Here is a 19,314-nt window from a genome sequence, read left to right as displayed (position 1 = left end):
TCCCGTATAAAACAGGTTCCTTCCCGGATTTTCCCATCTTAGTAAATGTCACCACCATCTACTTGGTAGTCTAAGCCATAAACTTTGGAGTCTTTCTTGATTCCTCCCTTTTCTTCTTCATTACGCTCTGTCCCCAGTGTAAACTATCTGCATGTCCTATTGTTTTCATTTCTAGAATATATCTCAAATGTGGCTATTTCTTTTCATTTTCACTAGTAGTACCCAGTTTAAGCTACCATCATCTGTCACCTGTATCAGTCAGTAGCCTCCTAATTAATTTCCATGCTTCCATACTCCCCTTGCATTCCATTTCTTTTCCACAGCAGCCATCATGATCTTTTTAAAGTGTAAGTCAGATCATGACTTCCAACTGCCTTCAATGGCTTCTCATGCTCCTATAATTAAATACAAATTCCTTACCATGTTCTATAAAGTCCTGCATTATTTGACACTTATATACTTCTCCAGCCTCATCTCCTACAAATGTTCCAATTGCTTATCAGTTCTACCCACTCTCCGCTCCACTCTCTTCCTCAGACACTCACCAAGTTCTTTCTCAGTTCATCACCTTTGTACTTAACTTGAATAGTCTTCTAACTTTTTAAATAATTGGCTGCTTCTTATCTTTCAAGTCTCAGTACAAATATTACTTCTCAGAGAGTCTTTTCCTAACAAAATTATCAAAGAAGCTCCTTCTCCCGTATCTACCCTAATCATTTAGTTTTTGTTCACTTGTCCATCTGCCTCCCTCCACAAGAATATAGTCTCTAGAAAGGCAAGAATTTTGACTATTTTATTCAAAGTTTTATCCATACTACCAAGTATACACTAGGTTCTCAATGAGTCATAAAGATCAGAGCCAGTATTCAAGCACAGATATGTCTTACTCTATTTCCATGCAGTGTTTTATTTTCAATGTAAACATTTTTGTATAATTCATAATTTTATGTTTAATTTTTATTATTTCAGTGGCATCCTTTCAAATGTACAATGCATAGTTTCTATTAAATATATAATTAAGGTATATATGTATTATATATTCTATTTATAATATTACATGGTTTCAATTATAAAATTGTTGGCAGAAACCTATGCTGTATGGGAAAAATTTTAATAACCTAGATAAGATAAAAACTGTCTTTTGAATTGCTATATTTTACATAGATGAAGATGCTTGCCTTCATAATTAAGATCCAGTTAAGAGATTCTTAGTATACTTGTATTATGCTACCACATACCTAATTAAATATACTGAAAAGTACTCATCTATACTGAATATATACTCTCTTTCATAGAAAACATTTCTTTTATTTCCAAAAGAAACTCTTTATAATGTCTCGATATTACAAGTTACAAGTGTGTTAAATTGTATTAATAATCCATCTAATTTCATCTAGCCTAAAAAAATTGTAGGTTCACTATAAAAAAAAAGAAATAATATAATTAGTATTAAAAGTATTATTAGTAATAACAGAAGCCAGCTGACTATTTAGAATTGCAAAACAATTTTCTTGGAGTTACATTGGGAGTATAAATTTTTCATGGAGAAAAGAAAGTAGAATATGTGTTTAGAAGTCATAATTTCAGTTAAGGCAGTTTCATTGCTGACCTGTTATAGACTGTAAATTTTTTTTTTTTTTCAGTTTTTTGTTGTACTGGGAGTAATGGCTCCATACTTAAACATCGGGGAATGTTCTTTTCTTTTTTCTTTTCTTTTCTTTTTTAGAAACAGGATCTTGCTCTGATTCCCACTGGCTGCAGTGGCATGATCACAGCTCACTGTAACTTTGAACTCTTGGGCTCAAGTGATCCTCCTTTTTTCCCTTCCCAAAAGACTGGGATTACAGGCATGAGCTACTGTACCCAGCTGAGAATTTAAGAATTTTTAAAGTTACATCTTTATTCTCACTAACGTTGACTCAAAAAAAAAAAATAATAAAAAAAAATAAAAAATAAAAAAAAAAATAAAGTTACATCTTTAGAGGATGGTGCTTTAATAGAAAATTATAAAAATTTGTATTAGTTTTCATTGTCAAATAGCGTAAGTTCTGTACCAACAAATAAAACCCCATACTTAAAACGAATAAAGGGTATCCTTGATCTTATTTCTTTCCTAGTACTAGGTTGTAACTAATGACCTGGTCATTAGACTTATGATTTACTTGTCATCAATAAATCATAAGCATAGCATATATGCTGTTGGGGTTTTATTGTTGTCGCTGCTATTATTTCCAAAAGATACTTTTAATTTAACTTAAAGTTTCTGTGATAACAATTGAAATTAACTTCACAAAGCACAAAATAAAAACAGAATCAGGGTAAAGATATGCATTTAACATTTTCTTTTAACACTAAAATTTCCTTTTAGTTGACAAGCACTTGGATGGGATCTAGGAACATAGAGATCAGTAAGAAATAATTTTCCCTTTTAAAAGCTTATAGTTCAGGGTTAAAATATAATCTTTTGATGAGTTAAAGCATTCTATATATTTTTCTTTATTTCAACTTTCTGTTTTTGAAAATATTTAAGGCTAATAGTATTATCAGGCTTATAAAAGAAATTAATATTACAATGTAAATATTTGGACATCAATGGGTCTTTTACCTGTTTCTGCCCACTACTTTTATGTTATTCCTACACCTTGGGTAAAATACACACACACACACACACACACACACACACACACATATCTCCATAGGATAAACATCTTAAACACTTCTGAATTGTCCACAACTTTTAGAGAAAACATAAATAATGGTCTTACGAATCCCACATTATTGTAAATATTAAACTACCACCCCACTTATTTTTTTTGAAGAGCATGATATTTGGGGTGTCATCATTTTTTAACTTATTTTGTTACAAAAGCATAGACCTTAGGTATCTTCTTACAGAAAAAAAAATCTAGATAATGTGAATTTTCTTAGAAAAAAGTAAATAGGTTCCAATTTTATGGAATTCTAAGCTAAGCAGAGCAATAATTGACAAAGAATTATATTATTATGAAATCCAACCTCCTGAATTATATAGGCTATTTAATAAAACATTGTGCTTTGATGATCTGATAATTCACTAGAGTTTAGTTACTTCATTATACCAGTGAGTAGTTTGGAAGGATTAGTCCAGATAGCAGCTTTTTGTGGCTTTGAAATAAAGATTCTGCCTCTTCAGAAACATGTCAATGTCCTACAAAATGTAATTTGAATGATTGTGAGTTTTGGGGAAAGTCAAGGAGTTTGATGCGAATGTTGATTTTCTATGCCTCCCATCTCAGGGTGAAAGGTTTCCTGAGTAAAAACTGACATTTCATTTTACATAGCTATATTACTCACTCCCAAGGGAATAAGGGACAAAATATTTTAGTCTTTGAAAATGTCTTTTAACACTGACATTATGGCTATTGATGGATTTTTAAAACTTTTGAGATAGGATCTCACTCTGTTGCCAGGACTAGAGTACAGTGACATCATCATAGCTCACTGTAACCTCCAACTCCTGGGCTCAGGTGATCCTAATGCCTCTGCCTCCCAAGTAGCTGGGACTACAGGCATGTGCCACCATGCCTGGTGAACTTTTTTATTTTGGCGTAGAGATGGAGGTCTCACTATGTTGCTCAGGCTGGTCTTGAACTCCTGGCCTAAAGTGATCATCACACCTCAGCCTCCCAAAGTGCTAGGATTGCACATATGAGCTATCGTGCCCAGCCAGGTTTTCTCATTTTTTAAAGAAAAGGTGGTGAATCTCCATCTGGAAGTAAGAGGATTAATTATGGACTATACTTGTAGAATTTACTTATAGGAATTTTAGGGCCACATGCAGTGTTTCAGTAATAGCCCAAATCGCTTGGCAATCTCACAACTACTGCTCAATGCCTCCATGAATTAGATAGAACTAATACCTACTTCAGAAACAAGTGTGGCACTCTGTAATAGATTTAATTTTTAAATGCTACTTTGTTTTTCACTTGAGAAGAATGATTAGTAATTTTCCAAACTTTATTTATACTTCCATTATTAATATTAAAGTTAATTGTGGGTATATGTAACATCTGTGTATGTATATGTTGATTTTTAAGTAAAAGCTACTTATTTTCTATGATCTAATTTCATACTAGAATAGCACAATCAAGAAATACTTTCTTGTGCTCTTTAAGTTAAAGATTTTAAATAATTAGTCTTTTGAATACACTTTAAAAAGAACATAATCAATGATTTCCTGAATATCTTCCCTTTTGTGGACATAAGTCAACATTCTATCTCATGTAATGTAATATATTTTATATATATCATAAGCCTATTTTCTTTGTTTAGCTTTAGAAGAAATTATATCTAAAGTTGATACATCCCACTTTTTCAGGAATTCTTTCCATTTCAGGTTTTTCCAGCCAAAAACAAAGCACCTTCATATTGGCTTATCAGAAATTAAAAGACAAAGCAATCTTAAAAAGGAATCCAGATTTGGTGGACAGTTATCGAGTGGCTAATTTAGAGCCCCTCAAATGTGAAAGGATGAGAGGAGGCTTCTATGAACATAGTTAGGCAAGTAAATTTTTCAATTGCAACTGTAACTTAAAAATCACATCTTTTCAAATCAGTACAAGAAACCCCATAAAGCTGTATTTACATCGGTATTCACACTTGATGCTGAGCTCTCTTTTGAAGTGATAAATAAGCGAGAATTCTTTAAAAAAATCTCAAAACTTTTAAAAAGAAGGTCAAAGTTTTTTAAAAAAGGTTTCTGGATTTCAAGGCCTTTATAAATATTGGACTATTGTCACTTACCTCATTCGTTGTATACACAATGGGGGAAAATTATTATAGTTTTTTACAGTTGCATCTACTTTTTTTTCCCCCAAAAGTCTGGGGAAGGTTGCCATCAGCAAGTAGGTACCAACATTATTTTTAGTTGGATCAATTTGTTCCTTACCCTGCACATTGAAATAACTAATGTAGATATACCTATATGCTAGTTTAGAATGCTATCTAAAACATACTATGTAAATACTATCTCAAACTAATACTATCTAGAATACTATCTAAAACTACTACTTTCTAAAACATACTATCAAGAATACTATCTAAAACATACAAAAATGTATGGTACATTCCCATCTCCCTAAAGAATACTCATAGTTGTCCAGCTTTGCTTATAAGTCCCAGATTGTCAGGTTGGCACAAGCCCCAAAACAATAAAAATCACAGAATGAAAATACTCTACCCCACACGTTTTCATGACCTGTGTACTTTTCTAAGAGAAGCCAACCCTAGCCATAAACCCAAATATAGGAATGTGTACAACATGGAAAGTGATGATTTATGAGAGATAACTAAAAACTTTACCCTTGATTGGCTACTTTCAAAATAAACTCACTGAATATAAGATAAGGTTAAAAAGCAGTTAATAAGAATTGCCCTGTATGTTTCATCCCTGAAGGTGTTGTGTTATTTGCATCCATCATGACATAGAATCTAAAGAGTTTTGATTGAATAACCTTATTTATACAAGCAGTCCAGTCTCACTATGGTAAAAAGAAAATATGATTGGCCATGGCATTATTTTAGTGCAACAGCAATTAGTATGCCTGTGTGTAAGCATAAATCTCTATGAATTATGTAAGAGCCCTCTGTAAAGACAAAGAGAAAGCATGAGAAAAAAGCATGCCAAGTATGATAGAATATCTCTGATCTGTCTAGATTGTATGGCAGGAGCCAGAATTTCCTAAGTATTTTTAAAGAGAGATCCATCATTTCCATATGTCATAGCAATAACAGCAAATATATACTGTAAGAGTATACCGTTTTTGGAAATACAGTCTCAAGGCATAGATAACCATTATTCTTATTTTACAAAGAAAGAATTCATGACAAAGTTAGTTACAGGTATAGACTGAAACAGGGTTATATCAATAGAGACAGAAATCCCATTCAGATATTCTGGTTTTGAGGTCACTGAACCTCCCTAACTTAAATAAGATTCAGGACTTACTGCTAAGTTTATACTTGTTAGTTGTGCTGAATTTCATAAACTTAATTGCCAGTCCTTAAATTAAGAGGGACAATGCTTATGTATATCAGTGATAAAGAAAAAAATATGTAGTGTTTCCTTATTCTGCTTTGAAAATAATTTCCATTTAAAATATAATAACAGCACAAGTCAGAAAAACATTTTTTTAGAATTATGTACTTCTACATTCCAGTGTGCATGATTTTGCTTGATATCAATGCAGTGTGTGATGAAAGGGTCCTTAGACCTATTCTTTGAAGATGATATAGAAATACTTTGTTTCATCATAAGACTTGCAATCTAATAATCTATAATTAGTCTTATACCTGAGCAGAAAATGAATTTACCTTTTTTTCCCATAGACCCATAATGTAACAGTTAAATATATTCTTAAGGACCAAGAAAGCTTATGAGATAAAGGTAGAGATTTAGAACCTGTTTAATACCTGTTCTAGTGTTAAATGCAGTGTTAGTACATTACACAGTATTCTGATATGCTAAATGTTCTAGAGCTGCAGTCCCCAAGCCCCAGGCCATCGACTATGGCCTGTTAAGAACCAGGCCACACTACAGGAGGTGAGCAGCAGGGGAGCTTCATCTGTCTTCACAGCCACTCCCCATCGCTGGCATCACTGGGTGAGCTCTGCCTCCTGTCAGATCAGCAGCAGCGTTAGATTCTTATAGGAGCACGGACCCTACTATAAACTGTGCATGCAAGGGATCTAGAGTGCACACTCCTTATAAGAATCTAATGCCCCCCACTACACCACCCCCCAGTCCGTGGAAAAACTATCTTCCATGAAACTGGTCTCTGGTGCCAAAAAGGTTGGGGACCACTGCTCTAGAGGACACTAACTGCAGTTTTTCTGACCTGAGTTTATTACTGAAATTACTGAATTAATGTCTGGAAAGTTTCAAATAATACTGCCCAACATAGATCTTTAAAAATATCCTAATGGGGCAAAAAAATGTCCTTTTGTTTATAACAAAATGTCCTTTTGTTTATTGGCAATTGCAAATTTATTTAAAATCAAATTTTCAAACTTTCTTTTTTAGCTATTTTAAAAGATGTACTTTTTTTTTTTTTTTTTTTTTTTTTTTTTTTTTTTTTTGAGACAGAGTCTCACTTTGTTGCCCAGGCTAGAGTGAGTGCCGTGGCGTCAGCCTAGCTCACAGCAACCTCAAACTCCTGGGCTCGAGTGATCCTTCTGCCTCAGCCTCCCGGGTAGCTGGGACTACAGGCATGCGCCACCATGCCTGGCTAATTTTTTATATATATATCAGTTGGCCAATTAATTTCTTTCTATTTATAGTAGAGACGGGGTCTCGCTCTTGCTCAGGCTGGTTTTGAACTCCTGACCTTGAGCAATCCGCCCGCCTCGGCCTCCCAAGAGCTAGGATTACAGGCGTGAGCCACAGCACCCGGCCTAAAAGATGTACTTTTAATGTACCTAAATATAGTTTCTATTATCCATATTTTTGCCCTCATTTTTGGAAAAATATTAGTTTTATTTAGCTACCCAGAAGTCTTTACTTATTAATCACTATTAATTTTTATAAGTCAAATGTAATTTGTCTAGCCTAAAAAATTGATACAAATAAATGAATAAATAGACTATGAAATATGTTAGAAATTTTATATTAAGCATCTTGGATTTGATAAGATTTTTTGAGATTTTTTTTTAAGGCAGATACTTGTCAACCTCTTATGTAAGGTAGTAAAATAAAGTGGAAAGTTTCAAAACTATACCAAAATATTCCTAAACTATGTTATTTATTTAAGGATTTTGGAGACATGAGTTTTTAGAGAAACTTAACACTAATTTTTCATTTAAAGGAGACTGATGTTATGTCAGAAGGGGTAGCATGCATGTTAGATGGCCATATTACCTCTTTGATTTTGTTCAAATGTCAGATTTCTGTTTCATAAAGAAAGATGGGGAGTTGATAATATCCCATTTTGAATACTATCCAGGATAAGTTTATATTTTATTCCATTTCTTGAACTTGTTCATTTCAATAGTGCATTATCACTTCAAGATTCTGGTTAGGGCTTAAATTATAATAACTAAAGGTCATTATTCATATTTTAACCAGTTAGTCCAGCTAAAGAGTTTTTAGTACTAGTATTAACTTTTGAATTATGTTTGAGGGCTTAGACTTTACAGCATGTTTAGTTTCTTTTCATTTCTTATTAGTATTTTTCAGTACTTAATAGTCTCCCACCCCCACCTGCAACAAGAACTCTCCTCTCTGTTCAACATCAGAAACATTTTCCTTTTTGGCATGTGCGTTCTGGTTCCCCAAGCAGTATAAGCAAATTGGAAAGTTCAGCTGTCATTCTTGGAAGGTCATAGATCACACTAGCAGCCTGAGTAATCCAAGAGGTTTTAAGTATCATAGCATTTAGTTTAAAGTGAAATTTGCTCTGACAGGGCTGGCAGACCAATAGGAAAAAGAAATATTTATGCTTGGAGAAGTGCATATGTAGAGACCAAAAGTATAACTGATGGCTGGAAGTGATTTCAGTCTAAAAAAACAAATCATTAAGAGAGTGCATAGGGGTAAAATACACAGTTCATATTTTAAAGAGTCTCAAAATGAACCAGCAACTAAGGTTAGCATTACATAGTAATTAGTTGTGGTGTTCAGTCTTTAACTCACTCAGTACCAGACAGTATAGTTTAACTATCACTGAGAAAACATTGCTACTTACATGATATTCTCTACTTTAAGCCTACAGCAGTAATTTTTGTACCTTAAAAAACCAAGGTATTATGACAGATTATATAAATGTTGAACCAGTAACAGACAAACAATTATTTAAAGGAGGTGCTAATGACTCAGTTTATTGACCTAGGGGTTATTTAAGCCACTCAGCAAGTTCCCTTAACATTTATGAAATGAGGCATTGCTTGATAGTATAGAACTGCCAATTTCAAGAAGTGCTTGTACTTAATTGAAAAATGTAAGTTAAAGATGACTAGATGGTATACCTTCATTAAAAGGTTGCTATAAAAAGCCTGAGACCATTATAGGTTTGAGTAAATATTTACTTCAGCTTGATAATCATATCTGACAACTTCCATTAGGTACCTATTAATTAGGGTATTTTTTTTGTTACTAGCTACAAATAAGGAAAAATAAAATATCATTTAATGGCTCCAGTTATTTCTTTCAAGTCATTATTCTCCTCAAAAAAGCCAGTTTTGAGTCACAGGAATCTAAGGTTTATAAATGTTTTCCTTAAATGTGCAGAGAAGGTAAATAAGAATAAAATGGAAAGGATTTCCAGCAAGATGATAGACTGAGGTAACTTGGATGGACCCCTTATATACAAATAATTAGAAATGGACAAAATGAAACAAAAACTTATATGACCAAGGTTATAAGAAAGATAGGGAATGCTCTAGTTTGGAGGGTGGGGAAAGAACCACCCACAGGAGTATTGAACTAAATATAGGTTATGTGGTATAGGAAGATGGAACTGAATTCCTTAAACTTTATAGGGCTTCCTTTTTCTCATCAATTGAAAAGAGGACTAGATGATGTTAATTTACCAGCTTGGAGAATTGGCCAAAACTCTCTGCCCCAAGGCCCAAAGTAGGGGAGAATAGTCATCCATGATAAAGAAACCACAAGCTTGTTGTGTACACGTGAATAGGTTCAGAATGTATAAGTGTATTTAATTCAGGAACCCCAAGTCAAGAAATTAACCATTCAGATTGTTTCAAGACAGTGAAACCCCCAGGGCCCTGATATATTTTAAACAAATATGGAACCTGTCTATAGAAATATTTCCACAGCTCAAGGGCCAACAGACAGGCAAAAAAAAAACAAAAACCTGAAGTTGAACCCACAGTAAAACATTACGAAGTATATAAAGAAAGGACTGTCATAAAGGAGAATGATCAGAGAAAGCAATGGAAACCACATTTTATCAATGTTAAGTATACTTACTTAGAAGTTTAAATTTGATAAGCCTTCCTTTAAAACTTTATAAAATACATGATGCTCAGTGGTAAGACAAGCTGTCCAGCAGCAAGAGTATTAGGATACCCAAGAACTAGAGTTAACAGAAGAATCTTAATGAGAGTATAAAATGTAAGTAAATAAATAAATACAAAGGAATAGAAAACAATGCAATGATGATATAGTATTAAAAAGTACAAAGTGGCCAGGCACAGGGGTTCACACCTGTAATCCTAGCACTCTGGGAGGCCAAGGTGGGAGGATCTCTTGAGGTCAGGATTTTGAAACCAGCCTGAGCAAGAAAGAGCAAGACACCTGTCTCTACTAAAAATAGAAAAAATTAGCCAGGCATGATGTTGGAGTCCAAGCTACTTGGGAGGCTGAGAGAGAAGGATTGTTTGAGGTTGCTATCAGCTAAGCTGACACCACTGCACTTTAGCCCAGGTGTCAGTGTGAGACTCTGTCTCCAAAAAAAAAAAAAAATAGTATGAAGTATATAACATCTCTACATAAGAAATATAATCATTAAAATAGACTCTGTAGATGAATTAAACAACAGATTAAGATGTATAAGAAGTATAAATTGAGTCAGTTAAGTGGAATTTCTTTATCATTTGGAATAAATCAGTAACTATTTTACACATGCTCCCTTCATCATTAATACAAACTACTATTTATCTGAACCATCTCAGTATAGTAACTAAATTGAAAGGATCTGTCCCCAAGGTGGTGTTTTTCCCTTAGAACTGACAAATGTTCTTAAAAAATTTTTTTTAATAAACTCCAGATGAATACTTTAAATATGTCCTCCCATTGATTTCCCCTTGATTTTTGTAAAAATAATAGTTTGATTTCACTAAAAATATAATTCTTTATGATGCTTTAACCATTTAGTTTTATCATAATAAAAGCAAAATTTACAATTATATATATAAAAGATTAAGAATAGAAGAAACTTAAATGAAAAATGACAGCTTATCTTGATATACATATTGGTGAAACTCATTAGAAGACTGCTTAACTATGCTCTTGGATTTTTTTCTCAATAATACAAAGGTTCAAGTTCAAATAACTTTTAGCAACCTAAAATGTATATTTATTACATATAAATTTATAGAAACACAAGATACCATTGATATCAGTTCAATGAAAATATTAGAAGCTATGATGTAGAAGCTGTGCTGCAATAATAGTACTTTAACTTGCATGTACATTACATTTTTCGGTGTCCAAGACAATTAGCATCTTTTCTTATAACCTACTTAGGCGCCCACATTCACAAAACTCATTTGCATATAACTGATAGGTATTCTATTTAGTGCTAACTAAATTATTTAATATTTATAAAATTAAGACAGTGATTATCTGAGAAAGCTGAAACTACTTCTATAAATGTTAAATATGCTGAGAAATTTAAATTTGATAATCCTTGCTTTAAAACTTTGTAAAAGTACATGATACTCAGTGCTAAGACAAGCTCTCCATCTAGTGGTTGATCTATAACTTACAAACATTTAGATCTCGAACAGTACATCCTACTAATGTCAGGTATTATTTTATAGTCATTATCTCATTGAATCTCTGTGTCTCTTCTCACTATAAGAATTTCAAGAAGAAAATGTTCTCTTCTGCCAGAATAATTCAGCCCTTTCTGTTGAATACAGAGGCAAGCTTCTTCTACAATCTGATTTTATCTGCATGGACTACCATAGCATCTTAGTTACTTGATGAAGTATATTACCATACTAAAGGGGCAAAAATTGTTTTATTCCAATCAACTATAACCTTTAGAATTTTCAACAAGTTTAAAATTTTTCCTTCTTTATTCTCAGTTCCCAACTCATATAACTTTAAAAATTTTTCTAAAGAGAAAAGATAACATTCTTTGTGGCTAAATGTAGCATATTTGATCATTGTTATTTCTGCCAATGCCCCTCTATAGGCTCTCATTACTTCATATTTGGACAGCCAGAATAGTCTCTTAAATGTTCTCCATGCTTTTGCCTCTCAACCCCCTTTCCTGACACAATTACCTTTTTAAAACACAGAATAGGTCGTTCTCTTTCTGAAAAAAAAACATTGGTAGTTTTCCAAAAGCATACATTTCTTAGTATGGTATATGAAAAGCTTCAATGTTGAGTCTAACCTTATCTCCTTCCACTTGCTTACATTATATATCTAAGACATTAACCGTAACAAACCATTTGCTCCCCTTCAGTCACTTCTCTTGCTCATGCTGTTTCACTATCAGAAATTTTCTCTCTCTCTTCACCTATGAAATCCTACTTGTTTTTTAAGATTCATTCATTCTTGCATTCAAATACTTTGGAATGCCCACTGCATGTCAGATATAGTGCTAGATGCTAGAGATATAGCAATGAATGAGACAGTCCTTGCCCTTCATGTTGTTTACATTCTAATAGAAGAGAAAAAGAATAACAATAACAAAATATAATGTTAGGCAATGACAGATGCATTAAAATCAGTATTTTCTACAAAGACTTTCTGGCCTCCAGGATTCTTCTGTAGCAGTTTTTACATGTACTAGGATAAAACAGCATCAGATTATTATCAGAATATTTGTTCCATGTTAGTTGCCTCCAATCCTTATAGTCAGGGAACATGTCTTATTTATTATTGCCTTCTCAGCACCATTTTTTTATTTTTTTTTTTACATTGACATCAAACACATTACTTAACACATTTTAGGAACCCAATAAATGTTTATACTATTTGAATGGATGGATAGATGAGCTATGTACAAAGAATCAGTGTTAAAATAGACCTAAATTTCCCATAACAAATACTTAAGCTAAAATTACTCTGATGATTGATTTATAATACACTTAGAAAGGAAGATATACATTACCTATTTTGACTCTATGATGAATATGTTGGAGTAATTGATAAAAAGAATGAAATATTCCAGAAAATTATTACAAATCATTTTATACATTTTATACATTTCTATAACACAGAAAAGAAAAGTTTCTTCCCAAGAGAGTTTGCTCATGTTATGTTCTTTCACTTGAGAATTCTAAAGGATTTCCAGCCTTCAATATTACCTTATGGATAACAAATAATGGGTAGTTATTAAGACTCACTAGTGCCTATTTATAAATATATTGTCATAAAGGATTCTGTCTTTAGAAAAATAGAATCCCTAAAGATTAGATTCAAACTAAAAAGATGATAAGCATGGTAGTTATAAGTGAAATTTGTATGTGTCTGTGTGTATATACACACAATTATAAACATACATGTACACTCAATGTTAGCCAACTTTGTGATAATGACTCCTTAAAATTTGTGTTTAATATCAATACAATTTAGCATACATTATTAGAGGGTCAGACATAGGCCCTCATTATATTCTATACTGGTTTCAGACCACATCATAAGTATTAGGTTAATTTCAACTTCTTCATTTGAAGATAAACATTAGAAAATCATAATCATTTTAATGAACAAATGAGATGATAAAGATTTAAAACTATTTCATGAAGATTGAGTAAAAGAGTTATGAAACCATCATATCAAAGAAGAATTAGACTCCTTGTGTAGTTCCAGAGGGTAATTCTAAGGCTATCTGAACTCAATTTCAGATCAGCATAATAAAAAACTTTCCAACAGTTTGGCGTATCCATAAATGGAATAAACTACCTTGACAAAGTATTGACCAATCCATTTCTGGAGGTGGAGATAAGAGTTGGATAGACCCTGTCAAGGATGTTGTGAATGGAATTGTAGATGAGATTATTTCTAAAAATGTTTCGAAGTGAAGGATTTCTGTGAGCCTATGAAAAATGCATTTGTCTTGAATTTGTTCTTTTTTTTGTAGCATCCACTAATATATTTATTACTTGTTCTGCATTCATATTGCTGACTTAGGAATTTAAAAGAAGAAAAAGACTTGGGTTGCTTTTATCTAATTTTAATAAAATAATGATGATACTTTTCACTTATGCAGCACTTTTCATCCAAGGATTTCAAAGTGCTTTACAAATATGCACTAATTAAGCCTCACAAACAGCCAGAGGTAGGTGATTTTTTTCCCTTTTTACAGGAATGCGAACTCTGGCACAGAAATTTAATAAGAGCCTGAGAACTAGGATTCTTTAATGGCTGCCATGCCCTTGTAATGTGCTGCATGTGAAGCGTCACTTGTCATTTACAGATGTCTTTTTTTCTGCTCTGAATCATCTCAGGTTTACAATTCTAATGAATGTTGTTAAAAATTTGTTTGAAGTCCTGTAAATATTATAGAAAATTCAGTCTTCTGCTTGCTGAATGCTAGTTAGATTTCTAAATTTGTTTATTTAAAAATAGACTCTAGATGTGGTTTTATATTTGTTGTTGGATTTTAAATATAATTCTTCACTTTTAAAGAATTTGTCATTTTCCTTTCTAGCTACCCAATAATCACTATTCTTAGGATATAAAACTTAATAGCAGATTTGTTTCCCTTATCATTCCTAGCTAACTTCTCACAACAGACAATAACCATTTTCTTTGGGCCATAATTATGTATTTTCAAGAAGAGATACTGCATTTTGGTAATTCAGAGTTCTGGAATATATTATCCTAAACATTAAGGGTAAAGTTAAGTGACACTAAATAACTTAGTCCTATAAAGAAAAAATAGTACAGTAGTGACATATGCTAATCTACAGGGACACACAACTTTTTATGTGGGTTAGGAGGAATGGGAAGAGAATATGTATATACAGGGAGACACATGTGCAGGATTGGATTAAATTCCAATATAAATATCCAAATATATTAATACAAACTCTTATCTGAAACAGAATGGTCACACAGGACAAGAGCAGATGCAGCATATCACAGCTTAGTTTCCCTTGGTTCTCAGAGTCCCCAGTGAGGGCATACAAGTGTGTGTGATACTGTTTAGTCTAAGTCAGGTCTTTAAGGATCAGGAAAGCACAATATTTGCCGAGACACTGCTCTTTTATATTTATGGTTTCTATCCCCTTACAGAAGAACTTAACATAAAGAATTTCTCTGCTCCTATTTAAAGGAAAACTTATTATTAGGCTCTCCTGGTTTTGGACGAGACTCAGCGTTAGCAAGACTACGTCCTTATCTCAAGAGAGAAAGTAGAGTTAAGTGTCTGCATATTCCAAAAGAATATCTATCTCCGGGTGTTAGGGCCCTGGGAAGCCCCGTTTCCCCACTATATTAGAAAGAACCAAATAAGAGAGATTAAAGAAGCAAACTATTCTATTTCACAGTGAATTTAATTATGTGGATATAGTTCATCTTCCATAATACAAAAGGACTTAGGACTTATGTCAAAGTACCCTCCAAACTGGTCATAATGCTTTAAATATTCTTTTCTTTAAATAGCAAGTTGATCTGTGATACATGTTAGATAATTCCAGAAAAGCTCATTTTAATGGTCAGTTTCAAATTTTCTCTTGAAAATTTATACCAAATGATATGGAAGTTCAGAAAATTAAATGATGTCCTATACACTATAATACACAGTTGTCTGTGGGTGAACTATTGTCTACCTAATTAGAACTTTACCACAGTAACCTTAAAGACTGTACTATTCAAGACCTGAAACTTGCAGGTTCCGAAACTCAGACTCATCAGTGCTAATGGGTTGGTCTCTCACTGACTTGAGGGTACAGATTCTTATCAACATTGCACATGATAGAATAAGAAAAGAAAAAAAAAAAACGATATCAATTTGGTCATTTACAATGAAAGGTATAGCCACCAGCCATATTGGGTAATGTGTTAGTTTATTCTTCACCCTTTTGGCAAACCCCGTGAGATAACAATAATCAGAAGTTTGCCTATTAGTCATAGAAACTTTAAAAAAAAGAGTTATGCACTTTGAATGTAGAATAGTCTCAGACTCTGAAAATCTATTAAGTCCACTTCCTCAATGAGGACAAGCCTACCAAAAAGATCAGATATTCCTGAGGGTGTTATAGGTTGTCTTATCACCAAGTAATTCCTTGAGTTGCTACTATCAACGTTGCAGCTAAGAAGCTCATTCTGTGCCAACATGGCTTTCAAACTCCCTTCTAAGGATCATCTTTTAGATAGAATTATAGTGATATTGCTAACATATCCTCTGTGAGATGTTCTGTTTTGTAAAGCCTTCACATATTTCTTCACTGATCCCCTGAGCCTCCTGTTTCCAAATTCTTGAAAAAGATCTCACCATAGGCCCTAAATTGAGAAACAAGGATAAAATTAACTTGAGTTTAACCAAAGTCTACTGCCACTCAACCTCAGAGACAGTCTTAAAAAAGTGTAAGGAGGCTGGGCGCAGTGGCTCTCACCTATAATCCTAGCACTATGGGAGGTGTGAGACCAGCTAAAGCAAGAGTGAGCTCCCTCTCTGCAAAAAATAGAAATAGTAGCCAGGCATGGTGGTACACACCTGCAGTCCCAGCTCATTAGGAGGCCGAGGCAGGAGGATCACTTGAGCCCAGTAGTTTGAGGCTGCAGTGAGCTATGATGATGCCACTGCACTCTAGTCCAGGCAAGAGTGAGACTGTCTCAAAAAATAATAATAATAAATATGTAAAGACTGGTTTAAGGCAGATAATAAGTAGAAAGGTGAAGAAGGAACAAGTTGAAGCCCACAAGCTATATAATCATCACATGTAATTTGGGGGTTGTTTAGATATATGAGTATTTGTTAGCCTTAGTACTTCAGAAGAGTTTTCAACAACTTTCTTTCAAATTTTAAAGTGATACAGGTGTCTCTTAGTTCATTGACTCTGCTAACTTCTGAAAGATCTTTTAAGTTACTCTAAAATAATATTGCCTGTCATCACAGAATTTAACTTTTCTTCCCATAGGACTAAAGTAGGAAAGGGTGCTTATATTTTTGCCATTTCAAAATAAAATGCAGACAAAAATTTCAAGCAACCTAGAGAAACTATAGACAGAAGTTTTGATATAGACAGAGCCCAAAAACTTTGATTTGTTCATAATCACTTACTACAAATGCTAATATGAAACTTATATTTCAGAAATTCCATTTTCCTGAAGGGTAGATTCAAATGAACAATATGTATTTTGATTCTTTAAATTTACTCTTTAGTTCTATCCTAATCCACGTACCACATGCACATTATTTAAAACCTTAACGCTTTAATAGTAACTTATAAAGTGTTTCAACTTAATCTCATTTTAGAAGAAGTTAGTGCCTATGTGACTATATTATTTAATCATAAAATGATCATTCCATTGACTTGGCTAGTACAATCTCAAATAATCTTAAATCATTTAAATATAATTTTTCAAAGTTTACATTTTTGCATTATAAGTGGTTTCCTTTGATTGGAAATCAAGCTCACTAGAATTCACTGCATGAGCTATGCATGAGCATGTTATAGCTGCCATATTTGCCTGGGAAAAATAAATATTCTATCATTTTTCTAAGTGTTGCATAATTCCTTGATCCTTAAAAATGGCTGTCTGTGGAGAACAGATTTTCCTCTAAATTAATTAATAGACCAAAGAATAATTTTTTAAAGAAATCATAGTTTATCCATGCCTCAAGCTATCTTTACAACTCTGAAGGTTATCTTTGAGCTACTGTTATTTCTGTAGAATAAGCTGAACCAGAATTTATAATTGTCTGCTGTCACTCAAAAGAAATATATACTATTTAGTAATTTTTTTGTATTGAGGATTCAGAAGAAGGATTTGCAGATCAATTCTGGCTTATTTTCAAATTTTGTAGAATTCCCTGTCTTGTTCATTCAGTCGTAGACTCATGGTATGACTTGGCCCTGGGTGAGAATTCACTACTGTAATTCAAATTGCATGTCCTAACTAATAGTGGATTAATCCTATATCTTCATATGAAAGAGATCTTATTATAAATAGCAAAACTCACTTTATTACAGTTTTATCATTCCCTAGCAATATATTAACTGATAATTGCTAACATGTAAAATCTTTTTATATTTTGGCATAAAAGCCATATATAAATAATTTGTTAACACCTTTCTGATTTGATTCTTCTTTGAATATTACCTGCTGACAGATTTCTGACATTTTTAACACAGTTAAAAGGTGAATATTTTATTATACACATTTTTTAATGGCTGTATTAACCCAAAGAAGAAAAAAGAAGACATTAATGATATCCACATAAATCACTATCACTGCGAGGAAGAGAAACTTGGAGGTGTAAAATTCTAGGCCTCTTACTTGATCTGCATTATGGATGTGTGACAAAAAATATAGCTTACCATTCCTTTTTCTCTTTTTTAGCTTTGGAATGGATGGCTTTGGCCAGTCAGTTGGCATTCTTGGACGCCCTGCAACAGCTTATGGATTCCGCCCCGATGAACCTTACTACTATAGCTATGGATCTCGATGAAGTCATCACTTTCCATGAGTATTCTCAGTTTAGAAGAAATCTGTGTGGGTTGGGTGAACTTTGAATCTTGGCCTAATAATGCATGTTGATACTATCGTGAGTCTGTGTTTCTTTTATTTTTCCATGTTGCTAGCTGCAGATTAACTCCAACTCCTCTGTCTTCTGTTAAGTACAGTTGGTGATGACACTGTTCACTCATCAAATCACATCTTGATGCTGAATAACATTTCCCATGAGACTTAAAATTAAATGTTGAAAAGCTACAAGACTGGAAAACAAACACTACATTATGTACATTAAGTGACTAATTTAATTTCTATTAAAAAGAACCATACAATGCAAATGAATGAAAGTCATGTGTTTGTATTTAATCAGTTTCATTAGGAGTTATTTGCTGGTGTAAGGTACACATGAATTTTATTTTTTTTGCCCTTTTTTCTTGCTTGTAAACTCTTGAGTATTTCATGTGATATGTGCTACCTCTAAAATTTATATAAAGAACATCACCTTTTTATTCCATGCCACATGCCTGAAAGGTTCCTCCCCAAAATTATTAACTATGAGTTTTCAATTAACAATGAAACATATGCCATAAGTTATGTTATTTATGAGTATAGTCTCTTTAGCAATTTGAATTCATGGTTTTCTAATTGTAATATAAAAAACCTGGGACAACTAGTATAAGTGATACAGGATTAGTATTGGGCTTTTAATGTTTATTCTTCATGAAATTTAGTATCTAAAGTATGGAAAAGCTAATTAAAAGCTTAATTGAGGAAAAGTAAGGAACAGAATATTTCATTCACTTAGGTACTCATTTCCCATTTGTTCACTTGTTTTTATAACATTTAAGTAGCAAGAAGTAGAGAGACATTATGATTTAAAATGAGTTTTTATAATAACAATGTTATAATGTTGAAAAATTTACTTAAACTAATAAAATAAAAAAACTAAGCAA

The 19,314-nt window shown here is 32.9% G+C and overlaps 1 protein-coding gene across 4 annotated transcripts in view; it reads left to right on the top strand.

Moving 5' to 3' along the window:
- The window catches only part of KIFAP3 (kinesin associated protein 3), a 157,478-nt gene extending 139,028 nt beyond the window's left edge, over positions 1 to 18,450 (top strand). For 3 of the 4 annotated variants that reach the window (XM_076000373.1, XM_076000374.1, XM_012763635.3), the window contains one exon: positions 18,248 to 18,450. In XM_076000373.1, the coding sequence (XP_075856488.1) occupies positions 18,248 to 18,356 (109 nt within the window). In that variant the 3' untranslated portion in view covers positions 18,357 to 18,450. Of the gene's footprint in view, positions 1 to 13,946; positions 14,016 to 18,247 lie in introns of all 4 variants that reach the window. The other variant, XM_076000375.1, reaches the window with a different exon arrangement.
- Positions 18,451 to 19,314: the final 864 nt, after the last annotated feature.

This window comes from Microcebus murinus, chromosome 2 (assembly GCF_040939455.1).
Source record: "Microcebus murinus isolate Inina chromosome 2, M.murinus_Inina_mat1.0, whole genome shotgun sequence".
Lineage (NCBI taxonomy): Eukaryota > Metazoa > Chordata > Mammalia > Primates > Cheirogaleidae > Microcebus > Microcebus murinus.
The sequence above is the reverse complement of the archived record's forward strand: the minus strand, read 5'-3'. Positions and strand labels throughout refer to the sequence as shown.